We start from the raw sequence: 20,359 nt of genomic DNA on the forward strand, positions 1-20,359 counted from the left end.
GGTCTCAGTTCAGCCTTCCCTATCAGTTTCCACCTCTGATCCCCAGGCTTAAAGATCAAGGCGGAATGGGTACCAGTCATCCTCAGGGCTTCCGACTGGCCCAGAAGAGCTTGGTATGCATAAGTGGTCAACCTCATCGCAGATGCCCCATGGAAGCTTCCAGGTCGACCAGACATTTTTTCCCCAGGGTCCCCTCTTCCACCAGAATTCACGGTCAATTTAATGGCATGGCTGTAAAGCAGCTGTCCTAACAGATGTCGGTTTTCCAGCCAGATTATTCAGACCACGATTAAAGCAAGGAAGCACAGTTCCTTCCTATTTTGCTGGTACAAAGACAACCCCCATCTCCTCCTCCTCTCCCTTCCCTCCTGGCATTTCTTATGTCAGGTCTTTCTCAACTCTCAAGAGTTAGATCTCTGCTCTTTCTATACCATTTCAGAGGAATCTAGCTTCCCGCTCCCAAGTCAGAACCTTCTTGCATGGAGTCGCTCATTCGGTTCCTCCACATCATCCTCATGTAGATCCTTGGGACCTCAATCTGGTCCTCAACGCACTTCAAGGCCCCCCTTTAGAGCCCGTTTCTGATGTTTCTCTGTCCTGGAAGGTTGATTTTATGGTGGGGATCATCTCCATTAGGTGTGTCTTAGAGCCGATGGCCTTATCCGACTGTTCGCCCTTTTCCTCCATCAGAACAAAGTAGTGAGCATCCTGGTCCCTCCTTTCTCCCCTCAAAGTGGTCTCCCCCTTCCACTTTAATGAGGACATAGTCCTAGCATCCTTCTGTCCATCTTGGGAAGAGTTCCTCCACAAATTGGATCTGGTTAGAGCTCGGTGTCTCTATTTTCCTTAACAGCATATTTCAAACAGCCAGATTCTTTTTTGCGATTGATGTGGGTAACTGCAGGGGACTTACAGCCCCCAATACCACAGTCGCTCATTAGATCCTCTCTGCCATCCTGGAGTATCAAACACAAAATACACAGCCTTCACCCACGCAGTGGGTGCTTCCTTGGCTGCTTGAAGGACCACATTCCATATGTATGCCTTGGCTGACAAGCTTAGGTAGAGGTAGCAAAGTTCTGTTAGCGGAAGTCACCCAGTATTAGACCTGTTCTGAGTGTTCTCTCCCACCCTTGGGACTGCTTTAGGACATCCTATGGTCTACAGTGTCCCTCAATGAAGCGATAGAGATAAGAGGAATTTGGGTACTCACCTTAAAAATCTCTCACTCCATTGTTGTGCCAATGTTGGACCTTTTTGAATTTCTCTTTTTGCTTCTCCTACTGCTTAGCTTTATGCCAGTTGGTGGGTGTAACCTGATTTGGAAGAGCTAACTTTACATCAAGTCAGCCTCTTAGTGGCAGCAGCATACACACACACACACACACACGGTCTACTGTGTCCCCCAGAGAAGGCTCCAAAGTGCCAAGCCTTGGAGGAAAAGTAAGACCCAAAGAAGTAGACTCCAGCAGATATATAGCCGAGAGATGTTTTAATGGGCCTGGATTTTTTGATACGGGATTTAGAAGGGGACATTACAGCTGGGAGGGATTGGCTGCTCCCTTATCTCCAGTTCCAGGACTTGGAATGGACTATTTAAGGCAGCGGGGGTTTCCTCACTGGGGGCTGTGTGCGTGGAAGGATGAATAAAGTTGTCTTATGAAAAGTCTGACCAGAAGTTACTGTGCTTTAATGGCGCAGCCTGTCTGTTGTACCGAGGACTGTTTTAATTTTACTTTTGTGCCAAGGAAAGGCTGTTTCTTTTCTGTGAGGATTTATGGACATTGATGCAAAACAACGGAGATTTATTAAACTACATCCAGTCTGTACCCACCTCAATTGTTGCCAGTGAGGAATCCCTACAGAATACAATATATATATATATATATATATATATATATATATATATATATATATATATATATATATATATATATATATATATATATATATATATATATATATATATATATATATATATATATATATATATATATATTTGAAAGATAGTTTCAGTAAATTCAGATTTACCTTCAGTTTCTTTGTTAAATTCTGAATTACTCCAGCAATCCGCCTGTTCTCCTGAAGTACGCCGTCGTTGAGCTTTTTGGCATCAAAATGTAAGCTTTGAAATTCACTTAGCCATTCAATAAATTCTTCTTTGCATTTCTTTTCTTGTTTTAGCTCATTTTCTATACTGTTTAGAACAACCTGGACTTCAGAAAAGCCACCTTCAACATTCTAGACATGGAAAGAATTAACTAGCAAAATATCCCAAAGTGGCAAACCTTAGCTTGTAAAACATTGTCAAGCGGCATACACACCTTTAGCACATCTACTTTCTTGGATATCATTTGATTCATAAATTCGATTTCACAGAACTTAAGCTCCTCCGCCACGGTCTCTGACCATTTTGAGCCACATTGCTCAAGCGATTGGCACTGTAGAAGGAGCTGATCGTTTTTCTTTTGCAGTACACACAATTCATTTTCAAAGTCTTCAGCTGAACTGTAATGTTCTTCCTTGACCGCAGCACTTTTATATAGAACCTACAAAATAAATAAGTTACAAAACTATCTGTAGACCAACTTCATTTAGCTGCTCAGTGTGTAACCTACATATTCTGGCAGTGTAAAAGCTGGATGTGACTTTACAGCACTCAAAATCTGGGCTGCCTGTGAATAGTGCACAAATAAAAGGCTTTTCCCAAAAAAACACTCCTGTGTCAGCTGAATCTCTGCAAGGACAATCCGTACCTCCCGAGACTGGCATAACAACCCTTAGATCTCAAACCATTGTAGACCATACCTTAAACTTATTGAGCAGCATTTGCATTTGAGAATTTAGCTTGACATGTTCAGTTTGCAGATTTCCAAACGTCCTAGAGAAAGTTGATGAGAGAGATTCTTTTACAGTGCTCATGGATTGATTTTGAGCTTGGGTCATAGTTTGGAGCTCCCAGGAGACGTTATTCAGTGAGCTGTGATGATCTGAATAAACTGTGTAAATTTTAACCATGAGATCCTTTAAAAAAAAATTTATTTATTTTTTTTCAAATAGAGATAAATTGTTACATTTAATTTAGCCAACTCCTAGTAAATAATGTCTTACAACCCAACCTGTTATATTACCTTCCATTCTTTATTCTTTTCTTCCAAAATTTCAGTACACCCAGCTAGTTCATCCACTTCTTGTACAGGCTCATTTTGCATTAGACGCAGAGCTCTGACTTCTTTCTCCAGAAGATCCACATCTTCTAACAAGTCAAAGTTCTTCCTCTTTTCGGCTTTCACCTCCTGGATTAAAAGTATTAAATTATCAGCACAACAAATGCAATCCAATATAGCAGATTTAATTCTGTTCTAACAAATCGCAGTAATTTTGGAATTACTGTTGTGCAAACATAATTAACCTGAAGAAGGGGGGGTATTCCAACCTGAAGAAGTGATGGCGTACTGTTATTGCATGCAATTACTCTATGATCATGGGAGTAAAGTCTATGGGAAACCCAACAATCTCAATTATGAATGGGTCACAGTGCAGATTCAACTCTGGGGGCTCATACAGTCTTTTCCTGCAGAGCAGCACCCTGGCCGCACTGTGCAGGGAGACTGCAGCACAGCTCCATTCAAGCAAAGGGACAGCAGCACTGAAGCCTCATCATTCTGAGGATCAGCAAGATCCCAGAAGTTGTACTCCCACAGATTGTAAAGTGATATGCCATACTAATAGGATGAAACTTTACAGGAAGAAACTACTGCACTACAGACATAGATATACATCCAGTCCAATCTATAAACAGCATGGTATGGAGAAAAGCTGAGCAGAATGATCTATAGGTTTGTCAGGAAAGAGTCCATTTAACTTACTTTATGCATTGAAATCCCTGGCATTTGTGAAGAGATTAGTCCACTGGGTGGTCCTATTTAGTCTTTTCTGTGCGTCAGTGCATGTAGAACGGCTGTCAATCACCGAATAGGACCCATTGGACTTATATGCTCACAAAATACTTAGGATTTCAATGAATGGTTTACTGAAGCTTTTCCTACAAAAATGTTTAAAATAGATCTCATCAGTTCCACCAGTTCTATAGGATTTTCAACATGCAACAGAATTACCTCGTGCAGTTGCTGCATTTGTTCTTGCAAAGAAGAGATTTCTTGTAACCTTTCTTTTACTTCATTGACCTTCTCAAGTAGATGCTCACGGCTCTCATCACGCTCCTTTATCACTGTTTGGAGTTTTTTCTGAGAAGTAATCAGCTCATCTTGCACCTCTGCAACCTAACAAGCAGTTAAGACAGTTAACATGGCATCTTTGCATCAGAAAAACAATGATTTCATAGGAAAAGCCAGAAGAGTTAGGTTAGCTTCCATCCATTCACAAAAATCTTCACTCTGTATTCCAGAAATGTAGAAGTTGTGCATGAATTCATCTACATGAGGTCATGTTTACATCGTTTTAAAAATAGTAGGTTTGCAAAATGTACACACTATTAGCATGTGAACTTAATGAAATATAATTTAGTTCTTTTTTTTCTATTAAGAAAAAAGCTGCTACAAACCAAAACAGAAATGGGTGAAAGCAAAGACTGAAAGAGGACCCAATTTGTATTATCTTCATCTGGGCATTACCACAGATGTCCCTAGGGGGTGTGTACTTCTTTCCACTGCTTGATGTTGACCAATTGTAACCAGACAGTGTCATGCAGAGGAGAAAAGAACACGCCCTTAGAGACAAATCTCTGGTAACCCAGGGTGAACTACAACAAATTCTATCCTAAACTTTACAAGCTGAGAAATTAAAAATAAAAGTTTAATCAGCTCTGCAACCACTATGCCATGATGTGGCCTGTTGAACATGCTCAAACTGGTGAAAGGTCCTCTTTAAGCATGGGCACTCACTGGGGGGACAGCTCAACCCAGCAACTACAGTGAAGTTTAAACACTTCAAATTTAAAAAAAGGTGTAAAATTGGTAACTTCGTAAAAACGTAATATGTAGTAGCATTACTTAATTTCCTTATGCAACCAATGACCTTTTAAATTTAGTTCATAAAAGTAAGGAAAAAATGCATATTTATTCCATTTGTGGTAGATAATCATTTTTTACCATGGAGGTAGTAACTTGGATGGCTGGTATACTTACTGCTTTTTCTTGATCTTGCAAGGTGCTATATATATTTTCCTTTTCACTTCGTGCTCTCTGGAGCAACTGCTGGAACTGCTCATGTTCTTGGTGAAGAGATGCTACGTTCAGTTCACACTGCTGCAGCTGCTCGCGTAGTGCAATGTTATCAGTCTTCATTTGTTCGGTGGAGGCCTCACTGAGACGCATCTTCTCCTGTAGCTGTTGGAGCTCAGTTTCTAGTTCATTTAATTGGTTAGTCTTCCTAACTTGTTCAGCGGTGAGCAGGTTACGCTCATGTCTTAGCTGCTGTATTTCCTCTCTTAATTTCTCAGCCTGATGTTTACAGAAAAAGTCAGATTTCAGAACTCAAAAAAATCCATGACTGTACATTTTGGGATACGGTGTTAAAGAGCCAAGAACATCTCAACATTTAAAAGAGGACTTTGCTCCGCTTATAATAAACACCGATGGTTTTATGGAAAACTGCAGAAATTGCATTAAAACAGTAGCTAATGAGAAAATTACGATCATACTACAAAACCTTATATTTTGCTTGTTTTTTGTTTTTCAGAAAGAAGTTGGTGCATGTTAACCCCCGAGGGTTGTTTGCATGTTAATGACTGGGCCAATTTTTACAATTCTGACCACTGTCCCTTTATAAGGTAATAACTCGGGAACAGTTCAATGGATCCCAGTGATACCGAGACAGTTTTCTCGTGACATTTTACTTCATAATAGTGAGAACATTTATTTTATAAACAAAATAGTTAATAAATAACATTTCCCACATATCTACTTTACATCAGCACAATTTTGGAACCAATATATATATTTTTTTGTTAGGATGTTATAAGGGTTAAAAGTTGAACAGCAAGTTTTTATTTTTCCCAACACATTTTTATTTATTTATTTTTTTAGGGACCACATCTCATTTGAAGCCACTTTGTGAGGTCTATACGATAAGAGATACCCAAAAGTGACACCATTCTAAAAATTGCAAACCTCAAGGTGCTCAAAACCACATTCAAGAAATTTATTAACCCTTTAGGTGCTTCACAGGAACTTTTGGAATGTAAAAAAAAAAAAAAAAGTGAACATTTACATTTTTTCACAAAAAAGGTCCTTCAGATCCAATTTTTTTTTATATTCCCAAGGGTAGCAGGAGAAATTGGACCCAAAACATTGTTGTGCAATTTGTCCTGAGTACACCGATACCTCATATGGGGGTAAACCACTGTTTGGACGCATGGCAGAGCACTGAAGAAGCACCGTTTGACTTTTTCCAAAGCAAAATTGGCTGGAACTGAGATCAGATGCCATATTACGTTTGGAGAGCCCTTGATGTGCCTAAACAGTGGAAACCCCCCACAAGTGACCCCATTTTGGAATTTATCTAGATGTGTGGTGAGCACTTTGAACCCCCAGGTCCTTCACAGAAGTTTATAATGTTGAGCCATGAAAAAAAAAAAAAATAATAAACCAGAGAAATTGCACCATACAGTTTGTTGTGCAATTTCTCATGAGTCCGCCGATACCCCATATGTGGGGGGAAAACTACTTTTGAGGCACAGTGCAAAGCTCAGAAGGGAAGGGGCACCATATTGGAGTTCAGCTTTTGCTGGAATGGTTTAGGGGTGCCACGTCACATTGGCGGAGCCCAGGAGGCGCCAGAACAACAGAAACCCCCTATATGTGAACTCATTTTACAAACTACACTCCCCAATGAATTCATCTAGGGGTGCAGTGATCATAATGACACCACTTGTGCCTCACAGAATTTTATACCACTGAGTGGTAAAGAAAGAATAAATTACATTTTTACCACTAAAATGTTGTTTTAGCCCCATGTTTTAATTTTTTTAAGGGCTAATAGGATTTTTTTTTTAATACAACAAACTGAGGTCCATATTTTCCTGAGTGCGCCAATACCATACATGTAAATCAGGAAATATTTTTCAGACAGTGCAAGGCTCAGAAGGCAAGGAGCGCCAGATTTTACGGTTATGGTTCGCAGGTGCCATGATCCACTGGGAGAGCCCATGAGGTGCCAGAACAGCAGAATCCCCCATAAGTGACCCCATTTTCTGAACTACGAGAGAGAGAGAGAGAGAGAGAGAGAGAGAGAGAGAGAGAGAGAGAGAGAGAGAGAGACAGTGATTTTAAGACAGATCCAGCGCACGACGGATGAAACGGAAGGGGATCCGTTTTTTCACAAAAACGACGGATTTTGATGGAAACCGCAGTAGAGAGACTCGGGAGGAACAGAGCGCTATTTGCCTCCTGGAGCGCAAATTTTATAAGGCATCATAGAGGTGACATCATAGAGGTTCACCTCCAGTCACTGAGGCTCCGGTTCCCAACCGAGCTGCACTGCGGTGAGATACCCGCTATCACCGTGAGCTAGTAGAGTAATAGTTTAATCAGCCATAGCCTGCTGTCTCATCACTCATTCTCCCCTGCTTGAGCCGATCGCTGGCAGAGGAGGGGAGACTGATGAGAGCAGTGTTCAGCCCCCAGACACCGGGGAACAGCGCTTACTGTAACACTTCTTCCTTGGAGCCAATCTGTGTGGTACTGATGTGGCACACGCATGCCATACATGTGCCGCAAGGCTTACACACACGAACACTGACATCTCCAGTATCGGAAATATCAGCACGTGTGAAAGAGGCGTTATAGCGGGTTTTTATGTTTGGCTGCTGTCACAGTAAAAGATGCCTTTTACTGCAAAAATAGTTTTTTGCATCACCACATTTTGAGAGCTATATTTTTTCCATATATTGGCCCACAGAGTCATGTGAGATCTTGTTTAATGCGGAACGAGTTAACGTTTTTATTGGTACCATTTTCAGGCACATAACATTTTTTGATCGCTTTCTATTCCGATTTTGAATGAACAAAAACCAGCAATTCATTTTGTGGGGATTTATGCCTTTCCGTGTGGGGTAAAACTGATAAGCCAGTTTTATTCTTCTGGTCAGTATGATTACAGCGATACCTCTTTTTTTATGTTTTGTCGCTTTTATACAATAAAAACTATCTTTAGAAAAAATATTTATTTTTGCATTCCTTTATTCTGAGAGCTATAACTGTTTATTTTTCTGATGAAGGAGCAGTATGGCAGCTTGTTCTTTGCAGGACAAGATGATGTTTTCAGAGGTGACATGTTTATTTATATCCATCCTTTTGATCACGTGTTATTCCACTTTGTTTGGCGGTATGATAAAGCTTTGTTTTTAGCCTTGTTTATTTTTTTTTTGGTGTTCACTAAAGGAGTCATCTATAGTGGGACAGTTTTATATGTCGGGTTGTTGCAGATGCTACAATACCAAATATTTATTCAAGTATTTATAAAGAGAAAGAAAAAAAAAATCAATATATATTCTATTTAAAAATATTTTTACAATTTAAACTTTAACTTTAATTAATTTTAACTTCTTTTTTACTTTGTCCCAATATGGGACAATCATTTTTTTGCAGGCTGATCGCTGCTATAGCATGCAGATGTAGCAGCCTCTCCATGCTATAGAAACTGATAGCTCTGCACTGACAGTGAGACTTGCTTATCATGCACTGCGCATGATCAGCAAGTTTCCTAGCTCTAGTGACTCGGATGTCATGACATCGAGTCACCATGGCAACGATCAGGACCCCGCGTCACGCAGCGGGGTGTCCAATCCAAAGGCAGAGGGGCTGTCAGCATTTCGAGGGTTAAAGTGCCGGGAGCGGTCTGTGACCTCTACTGGCACCAAGTGCTGGGTGTCAGCTATCAAAATCAGCTGACACCCGGCAGCAATCACCCGTGCAGCCCCCGTGTGCACGGGAGCGATCGTGGTGACTTAATATTTCGTCCATGGTCAAATCGGTCCAGGACACGTGGACTGAATATTACAATGTCAGAGAGGGGTTAAATGGGATAATTACAAATTAAACTTTAAATTAAAGGGACTCTGTCACCTGAATTTGGAGGGAACAATTTTCAGCCATAGAGGCGGGGTTTTCGGGTGTTTGATTCACCCTTTCCTTACCCGCTGGCTGCAATATTGGATTGAAGTTCATTCTCTGTCCTCCGTAGTACATGCCTGCACAAGGCAATCTTGCCTTGCACAGGCGTGTACTATGGAGGACAGAGAATGAACTTCAACGACCACGCCGTCAAAGACAGGGCCCCGGAGTTCTGGTGGTAAATTGGGCCCTGTGATAGGAGATCCATGCGATCTGGAAGCCGCCAGGGGATGTCGGCGACGAGCTGAACCAGTTCCGCGTACCATGCCCGGCGCAATTAAGATCACTGGTACCCCCTCTGCCCCGATCTTCTTGATCACCCTCGGTAGCAGGGGAGAGGAGGAAAAACGTACGGAAGGCGGAATTGATGCCACAGTAGAACCAAGGCATCTGCTCTGATGACGCGTAGATCAAGTGATCGGGCAATGAATTGGGGGACCTTGTTGAGCCTTGAGACCATGAGGTCCACATCCGGGGTTCCCCAGCGATTGCAAATCTGCTGGAAAACTTCCGGGTGAAGGGACTACTCTCCCGAGGAGAGACCTTGGCAACTGATGAAGTCCGCCGCCCAATTCTCCACACCTGGTATGTGGATTGCCGACATTGGGGAATGGTTGCACTCAGCCCAGCGGAGGATGTGGGTCACTTTGAGTATGGCCGTCTAGCTGCGGGTTTCCCCCTTGACGGTTGATGTACGCCACCGCTGTGGCGTTGTCAGACTGGATTCTGATGGGTCGACCTGCAAGGAGAAGGTGAAAACTGAGCAAAGCTAGTCTGATCGCTCGTATTTCCAGGATATAGATGGGGAGGCGCACTCTAGAGTGGACCACCGCCCTTGATCTGTGTGGTGACTGAAGACTGCACCCCAGCCCAAAAGGCTGGCATCGGTTCTCAACACCAGCCAGCGCACTGGGAGAAAGGACTTCCCCTGGTTCAGAGAGGACTTCAACATTCACCACCTGAGGGTCTGCCTGACCTGCCAAGACAGACGGAATCGACGGTCGAGAGAAGACTGGTTCCCGTTCCAAACCGACAGCAGCGCATGTTGTAAGGGACGGAGATGGAACTGTGCGAACGGAACCGCTTCCATGGCAGCTACCATTTTGCCGTGAATGCGCAAGCTGAAACCAATGGAGTGAAAGACTGGGCGGGAGAGACTCTGTGCTCCCTGCTGCAAGGCCGAGGCTTTTCTGTAGGGAGAATGACCAAGCCACGGGAAGTGTCCAGGGTCATTCCCAAGAAGGAAATCCGCTAAGCTGGAACTGGGGAAGATTTTTTGAAGTTTATCTTCCAACCCAGGCGAGAGAGTATTCACCGTGATGTCGACGGACTCCTCGCAGGTTGGATATAACAGGCCTTTTATCAGCAGGTCGTCCAGGTACGGAAGTACCACCACTCCCTGAGCATGAAGGATAGCCATGACGGCTACCATGACTTTGGTGAAAACTCTGGGAGCGGTGGCGAGGCCAAAAGGTAAGGACACAAACTGGAAGTGTTCCTCGCAAAAAGCGAAGGAACTGTTGATGAGGGGGAAAAATTGGGATGTGGAGGTAAGCATCCTTGATGTCTATGGATGCTAGGAACTCTCCCTTTTCCATGGACGCGACGACAGAGCGGAGGGATTCCATTCTGAAGCGCCGAATTTTTACAAAGTGGTTTAGAAGCTTTAGGGCAAGTATCGGTCATAGCGATCCGTCCTTCTTTGGGACCATGAATAGGTTTGAGTAAAACTCCTTGAACCTTTGGTCTAGGGGAAGCGGAATGACTCAGTCCCCTTGTAGTGCCCTTATGGCCTGGAGAAAAGCTGTTTTTGTTTCAGGGGACATGACTGAAAGAAACGTGTCAGGTGGGGGGAGGGGGGGGGGGGGGAGGTTTGAGAAAACTATTTTGTATTCGGAGGACACCAGTTCTCTGACCCACTCGTCATGGACAACCGAGAGCCTGGCCTGGAGGAATGAAAATAAACGGCCGCCTACTTGGTCGAAGTCCCCCGGATGTTGCAACGAGTCATTGAGTGGCAGGTCTAAGGGATCTGGATCTCTTCGATCCAGATGCCCTCGGTCTGGGTTCCCAGCTACGGTTAGGTCTGTATGAGACCTGGGAACCTCTGTCTCCGCGCGAAGCTCGTCCTGATCCGGAGGAGGTGGAAGACCAATTGGGATTGTTGCGAAAGGACCAGAATCGAGGTTGTTGTTGATACCGAAACGGCCGGGTAGGCTTTTGTTGAGGAAGAAAACGGTAATTAGTTCTTACCGGTAATTGTATTTCCAGGAATCCACCTGACAGCACCATTGGAGGACGTCCTTCTTACCCTCAGTGGGACAGGAACCACAAGCAGTTAAAAGGACCCTCCCCACTCCACCCACCAGTGATTTTCTAAGTACCACATCTGGATGGATGCAAAAAGAGAGTTTATTTACAATTACACACCAATGTTACATCACATTAGTCAGTAGTATAAGCTTGCAGTGGGAGGGAACTAGTAGTGCTGTCAGGTGGATTCCTGGAAATACAATCACCGGTAAAAACTAATTACCGTTTTCCAGTCCACCACCTGACAGCACCATTGGAGAATACCAAAGGATTTTTAACTAGGGTGGGACTACTGCATGTAAAACTTTTCTACCAAAAGCTAACTGGTCTGATACGACATCTAATTTATAGTGTCTAGCAAAGGTAGAAAGACTAGTCCAAGTCGCCGCCCTACAGATTTGCTCAGCTGAGGCACCCCCCTTCTCTGCCCATGATGTAGAAATAGCTCGTGTTGAGTGGGCCCTAAGAGTGTCAGGGGGATCTTTCCCTTGGTGTGTATATGCTAGGCTAATCATGTTTTTAATCCACCTAGCAATGGTTGATTTTGCTGCTTTACAACCCCTATTTGGACCACCGTATTGTATAAATAGGTTGGTGTCCAGTCTCCAGCTTTCTGTCGCCCCCAGGTATTTTAGAACAGTCTCCCCAACGTCAAGGTTATGGTAGACCCCCTCTTTTGCGTTTTTAGGGTGTTGGCAGAAAGGAGGAAGGATTATCTCCTGATTTATATTGGTAGAGGATACTACTTTGGGGAGGAAAGCTGGGTTAGGTTTGAAGACTATTCTGTTGTCAAAGATTTGAAGATATGGATTCTGGATAGAAAGAGCCTGCATCTCCCCCAGCCTTTTAGCCGATGTTATGGCAATTAGGAAAGCAGTCTTAAAGGAGAGTTTGGCTATGTCCATATCTTCCGACAGTAAGTAAGGGGTTTTACACAAAGTGTTAAGGACCAGGTTTAGGTCCCAAGGAGGAGTGGATTTCCTCACAAGTGGCCTCTTTCTCTGCGTGGCCCTGGAAAATCTCGCTATCCAGGGATGGGAGGCTAGTGATGTATCAAAAAAGACACTAAGTGCTGCAATCTGTACTTTTAGAGTACTAGGCCGAAGGCCCTTGTCAAATCCGAGTTGCAGGAAATCGAGGATTCTGGGGATATCCGGTTTCGAAGTATCCACAGGACCTTCTCCCAGAAAGGAACAATACCGCTTCCAGATCTTGTTGTAAATCGCCGAAGTCACCGGCTTTCTGCTTGCCTGGAGTGTGGTAATGACATCTTCTGACAGGCCTCTGGATCTTAAGGTTTGCCGTTCAGGATCCAAGCAGATAGGTGAAGAGAATCTGGATTCTTGTGGAACACCGGACCTTGAAGTAGAAGGTCCTGCCTGTTCGGTAGTAAGACTGGTTCCTCTGTTGACATCCTGGATAGTAGAGAAAACCAGCTTTTCGGCCAAAAAGGAACCACCAGGATTACGGTTGCTTTCTCGTCTCGTATCTTCCCGAGTGTCTTCGGTATCAGAGGAAGAGGCGGAAATGCGTACAGGAGACCTTCTCCCCAATACTGAGACTAGGCGTCTACTCCTGTGGCTCCATCTAGAGGATTCAGAGAGAAAAATGCTCTGATCTTTGTGTTCGACCTGGTGGCAAAGAGGTCCACCTGAGGTGTTCCCTATTTCTGGCATAGACTGCTGAATACTTCCGGGTTCAGTTCCCATTCTCCGGGATGTACCAACTTTCGGCTCAAGAAATCTGCTACCTGATTCTTGGCACCTTCCAGGTGAACTGCCGAGATGGATTTGACAGATCTTTCTGCCCACCTGAAAATCTGGTCTGCTAAGTGTTGCAGTGGTGGATGTCTCGGACCTCCCTGGTGTCTCAAATGCCACTGCTGTGACATTGCCGGACAGTATTCTCACGTGTCTGCCTCGGACCAATGACTGGGCCTGGCGCAACACTTTCCAGATCGCATATAGCTCCCTGAAATTTGACGATTTTGCGGCAATCTGAGGAGTCCATTCTCCCTGGTAGTATGTTCTTCCTATATGACCGCCCCATCCGTATTGACTGGCGTCTGTGGTCACCGTAACACAGGGATCGAGTATCCATGGAACTCCCTCTTTCAGATTTCCCGGTGTGGTCCACCAGGTTAGGGATCTCTCTACCAACGGAGACACAACCATCTTCCTGTCTAGAGAACTCTGTTTCCTGTTCCAGGATCCTAGAACTTCTCTTTGCAACTCCCGCGAGTGGAATTGGCTCCATTTCACACAGGATATGCATGCTGTCATGAAGCAGAGTATCCTCATTGCCTCTCTTATGGAGGGGGTACTTTTTCTGAACGGATGAATGTTCCTGATCAAGGCCTCTTGCCTGTCTTCTGGTAAAAAAAGATGTTCTTAGGTTGGAATCCAACATCACACCCAAAAATTTTATTCTGGAATTTGGGACCAGGCAGGACTTCTTCCAGTTCACAATCCACCCCAGCTCCTGTAGGATGGAAAGAGTGAAAGTGCCCTGGATGAAGCTGCTCCTCCTATACATAAAACAACTCGGCACAGACGGCAACAACCGTGGCACACGCTGCAAACACGTTTCCTGCAGCGGTGCTCCAGGTGCGCAGAACGTCTGTGGAGAAAATCTAATCTACCCGAAGATTTCATCCATTATAAGTTCATGCTAAAGACATACAATTCTGCCCTTCACCTCTCCAAACAAACCTACTTCAACACCCTCATCACCTCCCTGTCCAATAACCCTAAACGTCTCTTTGACACGTTCCAGTCCCTACTCAACCCAAGAGCGCAGGCCCCAACCACGGATCTCCGTGCTGACAATCTGGCCAATTACTTCAAAGAAAAAATTGACCATATTCGACAGGAAATCATCTCCCAATCTCTTCATACCATGCACTGTCCTCCCTCCCCCACTGCATCTAGTTCACTCTCTGACTTTGAACCAGTTACAGAAGAAGAAGTAAGCAGGCTCCTTGCATCTTCTCGCCCGACCACTTGCACCAGTGACCCCATTCCGTCACATTTCCTCCAGTCCCTTTCCCCGGCTGTCACCTCTCACCTAACAAAAATATTCAACCTTTCCCTCACTTCCGGTATTTTTCCCTCCTCATTTAAGCATGCCATCATACATCCATTACTTAAAAAACCATCCCTCGACCAAAACTGTGCCGCTAATTATAGACCTGTCTCTAATCTTCCATTCATCTCTAAACTCCTCGAACGCCTGGTCCACTCCCGTCTTACCCGCTATCTCTCAGATAACTCTCTTCTCGACCCTCTTCAATCTGGTTTCCGCTCTTTACACTCTACTGAAACTGCCCTCACTAAAGTCTCTAATGACCTACTAACAGCTAAATCTAATGGTCACTACTCCATGCTAATTCTCTTGGATCTCTCTGCAGCATTTGACACTGTGGATCATCAGCTCCTCCTCACTATGCTCCGCTCCATCGGCCTCAAGGACACCGTTCTCTCCTGGTTCTCCTCCTATCTCTCTGACCGATCCTTCACTGTATGTTTCGCTGGTTCCTCCTCCTCTCACCTTCCCCTTACTGTTGGGGTTCCTCAAGGATCAGTCCTAGGCCCCCTCCTCTTCTCTTTGTATACTGCCCCTATTGGACAAACAATCAGTAGATTTGGCTTCCAGTACCATCTCTATGCTGACGACACCCAACTATACACTTCTTCTCCTGATCTCACGCCTGCCTTATTAGAAAACACCAGTGATTGTCTTACCGCTGTCTCTAGCATCATGTCCTCCCTCTATCTGAAACTAAACCTGTCAAAAACTGAACTCCTCGTGTTTTCTCCCTCTACTAACCTACCTTTGCCTGACATTGCCATCTCCGTGTGCGGTTCCACCATTACTCCAAAGCAACATGCCCGCTGCCTTGGGGTCATCCTTGATTCTGACCTTTCATTCACCCCCCACATCCGATCACTGGCTCGCTCTTCTTACCTGCATCTCAAAAACATTTCTAGAATTCGCCCTTTTCTTACTTTCGACTCTGCAAAAACTCTTACTGTTTCACTTATTCATTCTCGTCTGGACTATTGTAACTCTCTACTAATCGGCCTCCCTCTTACCAAACTCTCCCCGCTCCAATCTGTCCTGAATGCTGCTGCCAGGATCATATTCCTCACCAACCGTTACACCGATGCCTCTACCTTGTGCCAGTCATTACACTGGTTACCCATCCACTCAAGAATCCAGTACAAAACTACTACCCTCATCCACAAAGCACTCCATGGCTCAGCACCACCCTACATCTCCTCTCTGGTCTCAGTCTACCACCCTACCCGTGCCCTCCGCTCCGCTGATGACCTCAGGTTAGCATCCTCAATAATCAGAACCTCCCACTCCCGTCTCCAAGACTTTACACGTGCTGCGCCGATTCTTTGGAATGCACTACCTAGGATAATACGATTAATCCCCAATCCCCACAGTTTTAAGCGTGCCCTAAAAACTCATTTGTTCAGACTGGCCTACCGCCTCAATGCATTAACCTAACGATCCCTGTGTGGCCTATATTAAAAAAATAAAAATAAAAATAAATTAATTAACTGGTTCATGCAGCTTTACATGAACACCCAAGCCTTACACTATGGCTGGTCCGAATAACTATAGCAATTGTTACCATCCACCTCTCGTGTCTCCCCTTTTCCTCATAGTTTGTAAGCTTACGAGCAGGGCCCTCACTCCTCTTGGTATCTGTTTTGAACTGTATTTCTGTTATGCTGTAATGTCTATTGTATGTACAAGTCCCCTCTATAATTTGTAAAGCGCTGCGGAATATGTTGGCGCTATATAAATAAAAATTATTATTATTTATTATTAAAGTGCAGTCTATTTTGAGGAGTTTCTGTGATTTCGCCATTATCAGGAAGTCGTCCAGGTATGGGACAATGGTCACATTCTGGTTCCTTAGATAGGCCACAACTTCCGACATCAGCTTGGTAAAAATCCTTGGCGCTGAAGCCAGCCCGAAGGGGAGACATCTGGACTGGAAGTGATGTACTATCCCCTTGTTCATTATGGCAAATCTCAGGAATCTTTGGTAGGAGATGCGTATCGGGACATGATAGTATGCGTTGCTTAGGTCTAGGGTACACATTACCATGTCTTTGTCTATTATAGGCATTGTGGACTTTATAGATTCCATCCGGAATCTTTTGTACCGGACCCATTTGTTTAGTGGTTTTAAATTTATAATCGTCCAGGAGTCCCCGGACGGTTTCTTTATTGAAAACAAATGGGAATAATGGCCCTTGCCTCTTTCTGAGATGGGAACTGGCACAATCGCCTCTAAATCCAACAGCTCCTGGATGTTTGTCCACATGGAGGAGTCGGAGAGCGGGCAGGGTCGGGTTACTACAAATCTTTCTGGGGGACTGCTGGAGAACTCTAATTTGTATCCCTGCGCAATCACCTGTAGAATCCAAGGATTCTGGGACACCTTCTGCCAACCCCCTAGAAATTTTTGTAAGCGACCTCCCACCTTTATGTCATTTATTTGACTTTGGTGTACCTGCACTTGGGAAGATGGAGTCTCTACCTTTTCCACCCTTTGGATAAGACCACCTCCCAGTCTTCCTTTTCCCCCTGTAGTCTGTCTTCTGACTAGGTCGGGACCTACGAAAGGGCTGATACCTTTTGGTATTCTCCTCAGGGAATCCCTTTTTGTCTGAGGCTTTTTCTAGGATATCGTCTAGAATAGGCCCAAATACTTTATTCCCTGAGAATGGGATTCCACACAATTTATTTTTTGACTGGAGATCCCCCGACCAGGTTTTTAGCCATATGGCTCTTCTGGCCGCGTTAGACAAAGATTCGCTTCTAGCCGCAAAACGTACAGATTCGGCCGAAGCGTCCGCCATAAAGCCTGTTGCGAGTTTGAGCAACGGCAGGGATTTAAGGATAACATCTCTGGAAGTTTTGGCTTTGAGATGATCCTCTAAATCGTCAATCCATAAATGCATTGACCGGGCTACGGATGTTGCAGCTATATTGGCCCGTATTATTGCCGCGGAGGACTCCCAAGTTCTCCTTAGCAAACCGTCCGCTTTACGATCCATAGGATCTTTTAATGCGGAAGAGTCCTCAAATGGGATTGAGGTTTTCTTCGCCACTTTTGCTAGTGGCACATCGATCTTGGGAACTTCATCCCACACTTTAATGTCCTCTGGATTGTAGGGCAGTCGAAGTCTAAAATCCCTGGGAATCACCAGTTTTTTCTCCGCTTCCTGCCACTCTTCCAGGATCATGGAACGGATGTGGTTGTTGACGGGGAAGACTGGTCACCTGGGCATGTAATCCGCCAAACATCTCGTCCTGGATCGAGGTCTCCTCTGGCGTATCCTGTAGCTGCATGGTGTTGCGCACAGCATAAAGAAGCTAGTCTGTGTCTGCTGCAGAGAAGAGATATCTCTTCCCTTTGCCTAAAGATCCGTCTTTTTCTTCCTGGTCAGAATCCTCTGAAACCTCAGCCCGGAAGAGGGGCTAGACTCCCTTGGCCTCTTCCGTGAAGTCTTCGGTTCTGACTGAGTTGCCTGGGAAAGATTCAAGCTTGAGATAGAAGCCTGAACCTCCTGTCGAATCATGGTCCTCATACTGGATAGTAGCGTCGTCTGCTCATCACCCACAATCTTGGATGTGCACGATTTGCACAATGGTTTCCGCCAATTTTCCGGAAACTTAGTGGCACATATCGGACATTTATTTTTCCCCGATTTTTTCCTTTCGGCTGTGGGGATGGGAGGGTCAGCCTAGGATAAATAGACATGTGTGGGGTACGTAAGTAGGGAAGCAGGGGGAGGGGTGAGCTTTGTGGTATGGCTTTAACATAGCCCACTCATGTGCCCCTGAAGCTGGTCAGTCCCCTCAGGTCTGGCAGTCTCCTCCATAGCAGATAACAATCTGGACGTATAGCCGAGTGCTCCTTTTGTCAGGATGGTCGGCGGCATACAGACCCCCCTAGTGAGTTTATATAGGTTTTACCTGGTTGATCCTGCCCTCCTTACCACCGCTGCGGTGACCGCGCTGTGCCCCTCACCGAGGCCGGCGCTGCTGCCGGCGCCATCCTCCACGCTGGTCGCGACTGGAAGTGACGCGGCCGTCGCAACCGGAAGTGACGCGGCCGCTGGACCCGGAAGCTGCGGTCGCATGCTGGAGCCGGCAGCTGCTGGAAGCGGCCGCCGCACTCACCCCCCGGCAGACAGGCACCCGGACCGAGAGCCCCCACGAGGAGGAAGCGGACCCGACCCCAGGAGCAGCGCTACACTGGGGAGGCTGAGGGACCCCCCATAGCAGGTATCAGCCGCAGATATCTTGCGGCGGGGAAGGGAAAGGCTGGGCCCCCGATCCCCACCATCTGCACAGCACCGTCGGAGGACATGCTTGCCGTTCCTATCCGCAGTGGGACAGGAAACACACTGGTGGGTGGAGTGGGGAGGGTCCTTTTAACTGCTTGTGGTTCCTGTCCCACTGAGGGTAAGAAGGACGTCCTCCAATGGTGCTGTCAGGTGGTGGACTGGAAATTTACTCTTTCCTCCGGTGACGTCAGAGATAATTTTAGCTTTTCACCGAACAGGCGACTGCTTGGTATGGCAGATGTGTCAAAGATTTTTTGGAAGCCGAATCTGCTCGTCAATCTCTGAGCCACAGGACTCTTCTGATAGAAACTGCATTTGCGACTGCTTGTGCAGCGCAATTGGCCGCGTCTATTGAGGCGTTAACTACGAAGTCCCCGGCTTGAGCGATCTGGTTGGCCAGGTTGATCGCCTCTGGGGGGAGATTACTGTCGTGGATGGTTGTGGTCAGTACCTCAGCCCAAGGACCATAGCCTTAGCCACCCAAGTAGCGGCGAAAGATGGAAAGAGCGACACTCCTGTCACCTCAAAGACCGATCGAGCCAGGTAGTCAATTTGGAGGTCAGAGGGATTTTTGACTATAGAATCGTTAGACAAAGAAAGGAGCGTCTTGGAGGTGAGATGCGATACTGCAGGGTCCACTGAAGGAGACTGCAGCCAGTTCTTCATTAGTTCCTGAGTGAAGGGGTATTTGGACTCAATCGGCTTTTGACCTGTGAAAAGTTTATCGGACCGGTCCCTGTGTTTCTGGACAATGTCCTTAAATTCAGGATGAGTGACAAATACCCTTTGGACACGTTTTGACTTTTTGAAAGACCACGTGTTCCCGAGTGGAAACGGATTCCTCATCCACCTTCAGGGTCTTGTTGTCTGCCTCAATAAGAGAATCAAACGTCTATTGAAAAGTCGAGGAATCCTGAACTAAAGATGCATCGGACTCCTATTCAGAGTCATGTGCATTGCGGTTCTCAGGAGAAGGGGAACGAGACATTGAACTCTAAGGCTAAAGCACAAGCACAGCCATGGACAGGGGCCGCGACATGGGTCCGTTTTCTGGCACCCTGAGCTCTTAGTGACAGGGTGCGTCCCCTGCTGGTGAACGGATCTGTACCAACGCCCCAGTCCTCTGCGGTAGACAACATGGCGTTCTGACTTAGAGAGGGACCCCGGAGGGAATCTATTGCCTTGGCCAGTGAAGTCATAGAACGTGACAGGGAAGCGGCCCACTCAGGGGAACTAGGCTCTGCAGGGTCAGAGGTGGCATTGGTGGCGGCGGGAGCTGACTGCACACAGGCCGGATCACAATCCGCACATAACGGGGTATTGTGAGCTCGAGGCAAGGCAGTATGACAAGTGGCACATGTGGTAAAAAACACAGTGTGCTTTTTGTTAATCTTTTTGGCCTCTTTAGGGTGAGATATAGTGTGCCTTTAAAGATGAGGGCCAGATATGCAGGGTATGTGCTCGCAGGGAATGGTTAAGCTCTCCTGTACAGCTTACCCCACGGTCCTGTGCCTGTGTCCCCAGGGAGGAATA

The 20,359-nt window shown here is 45.6% G+C and overlaps 1 protein-coding gene across 2 annotated transcripts in view; it reads right to left on the minus strand.

Moving 5' to 3' along the window:
• Positions 1 to 20,359, minus strand: part of CENPE (centromere protein E) — a 206,619-nt gene that overhangs the window by 22,427 nt on the left and 163,833 nt on the right. For both annotated transcript variants that reach the window (XM_069743668.1, XM_069743664.1), the window contains 6 exons: positions 5,148 to 5,462; positions 4,119 to 4,283; positions 3,132 to 3,296; positions 2,809 to 3,024; positions 2,325 to 2,549; positions 2,032 to 2,241 (listed from right to left, as the gene is read on the minus strand). In XM_069743668.1, coding sequence (XP_069599769.1) covers positions 2,032 to 2,241; positions 2,325 to 2,549; positions 2,809 to 3,024; positions 3,132 to 3,296; positions 4,119 to 4,283; positions 5,148 to 5,462 — 1,296 coding nt within the window. The remainder of the gene's footprint in view (positions 1 to 2,031; positions 2,242 to 2,324; positions 2,550 to 2,808; positions 3,025 to 3,131; positions 3,297 to 4,118; positions 4,284 to 5,147; positions 5,463 to 20,359) is intronic.

The sequence above is a fragment of the Ranitomeya imitator genome, chromosome 1, assembly GCF_032444005.1.
Source record: "Ranitomeya imitator isolate aRanImi1 chromosome 1, aRanImi1.pri, whole genome shotgun sequence".
Taxonomy (NCBI): domain Eukaryota; kingdom Metazoa; phylum Chordata; class Amphibia; order Anura; family Dendrobatidae; genus Ranitomeya; species Ranitomeya imitator.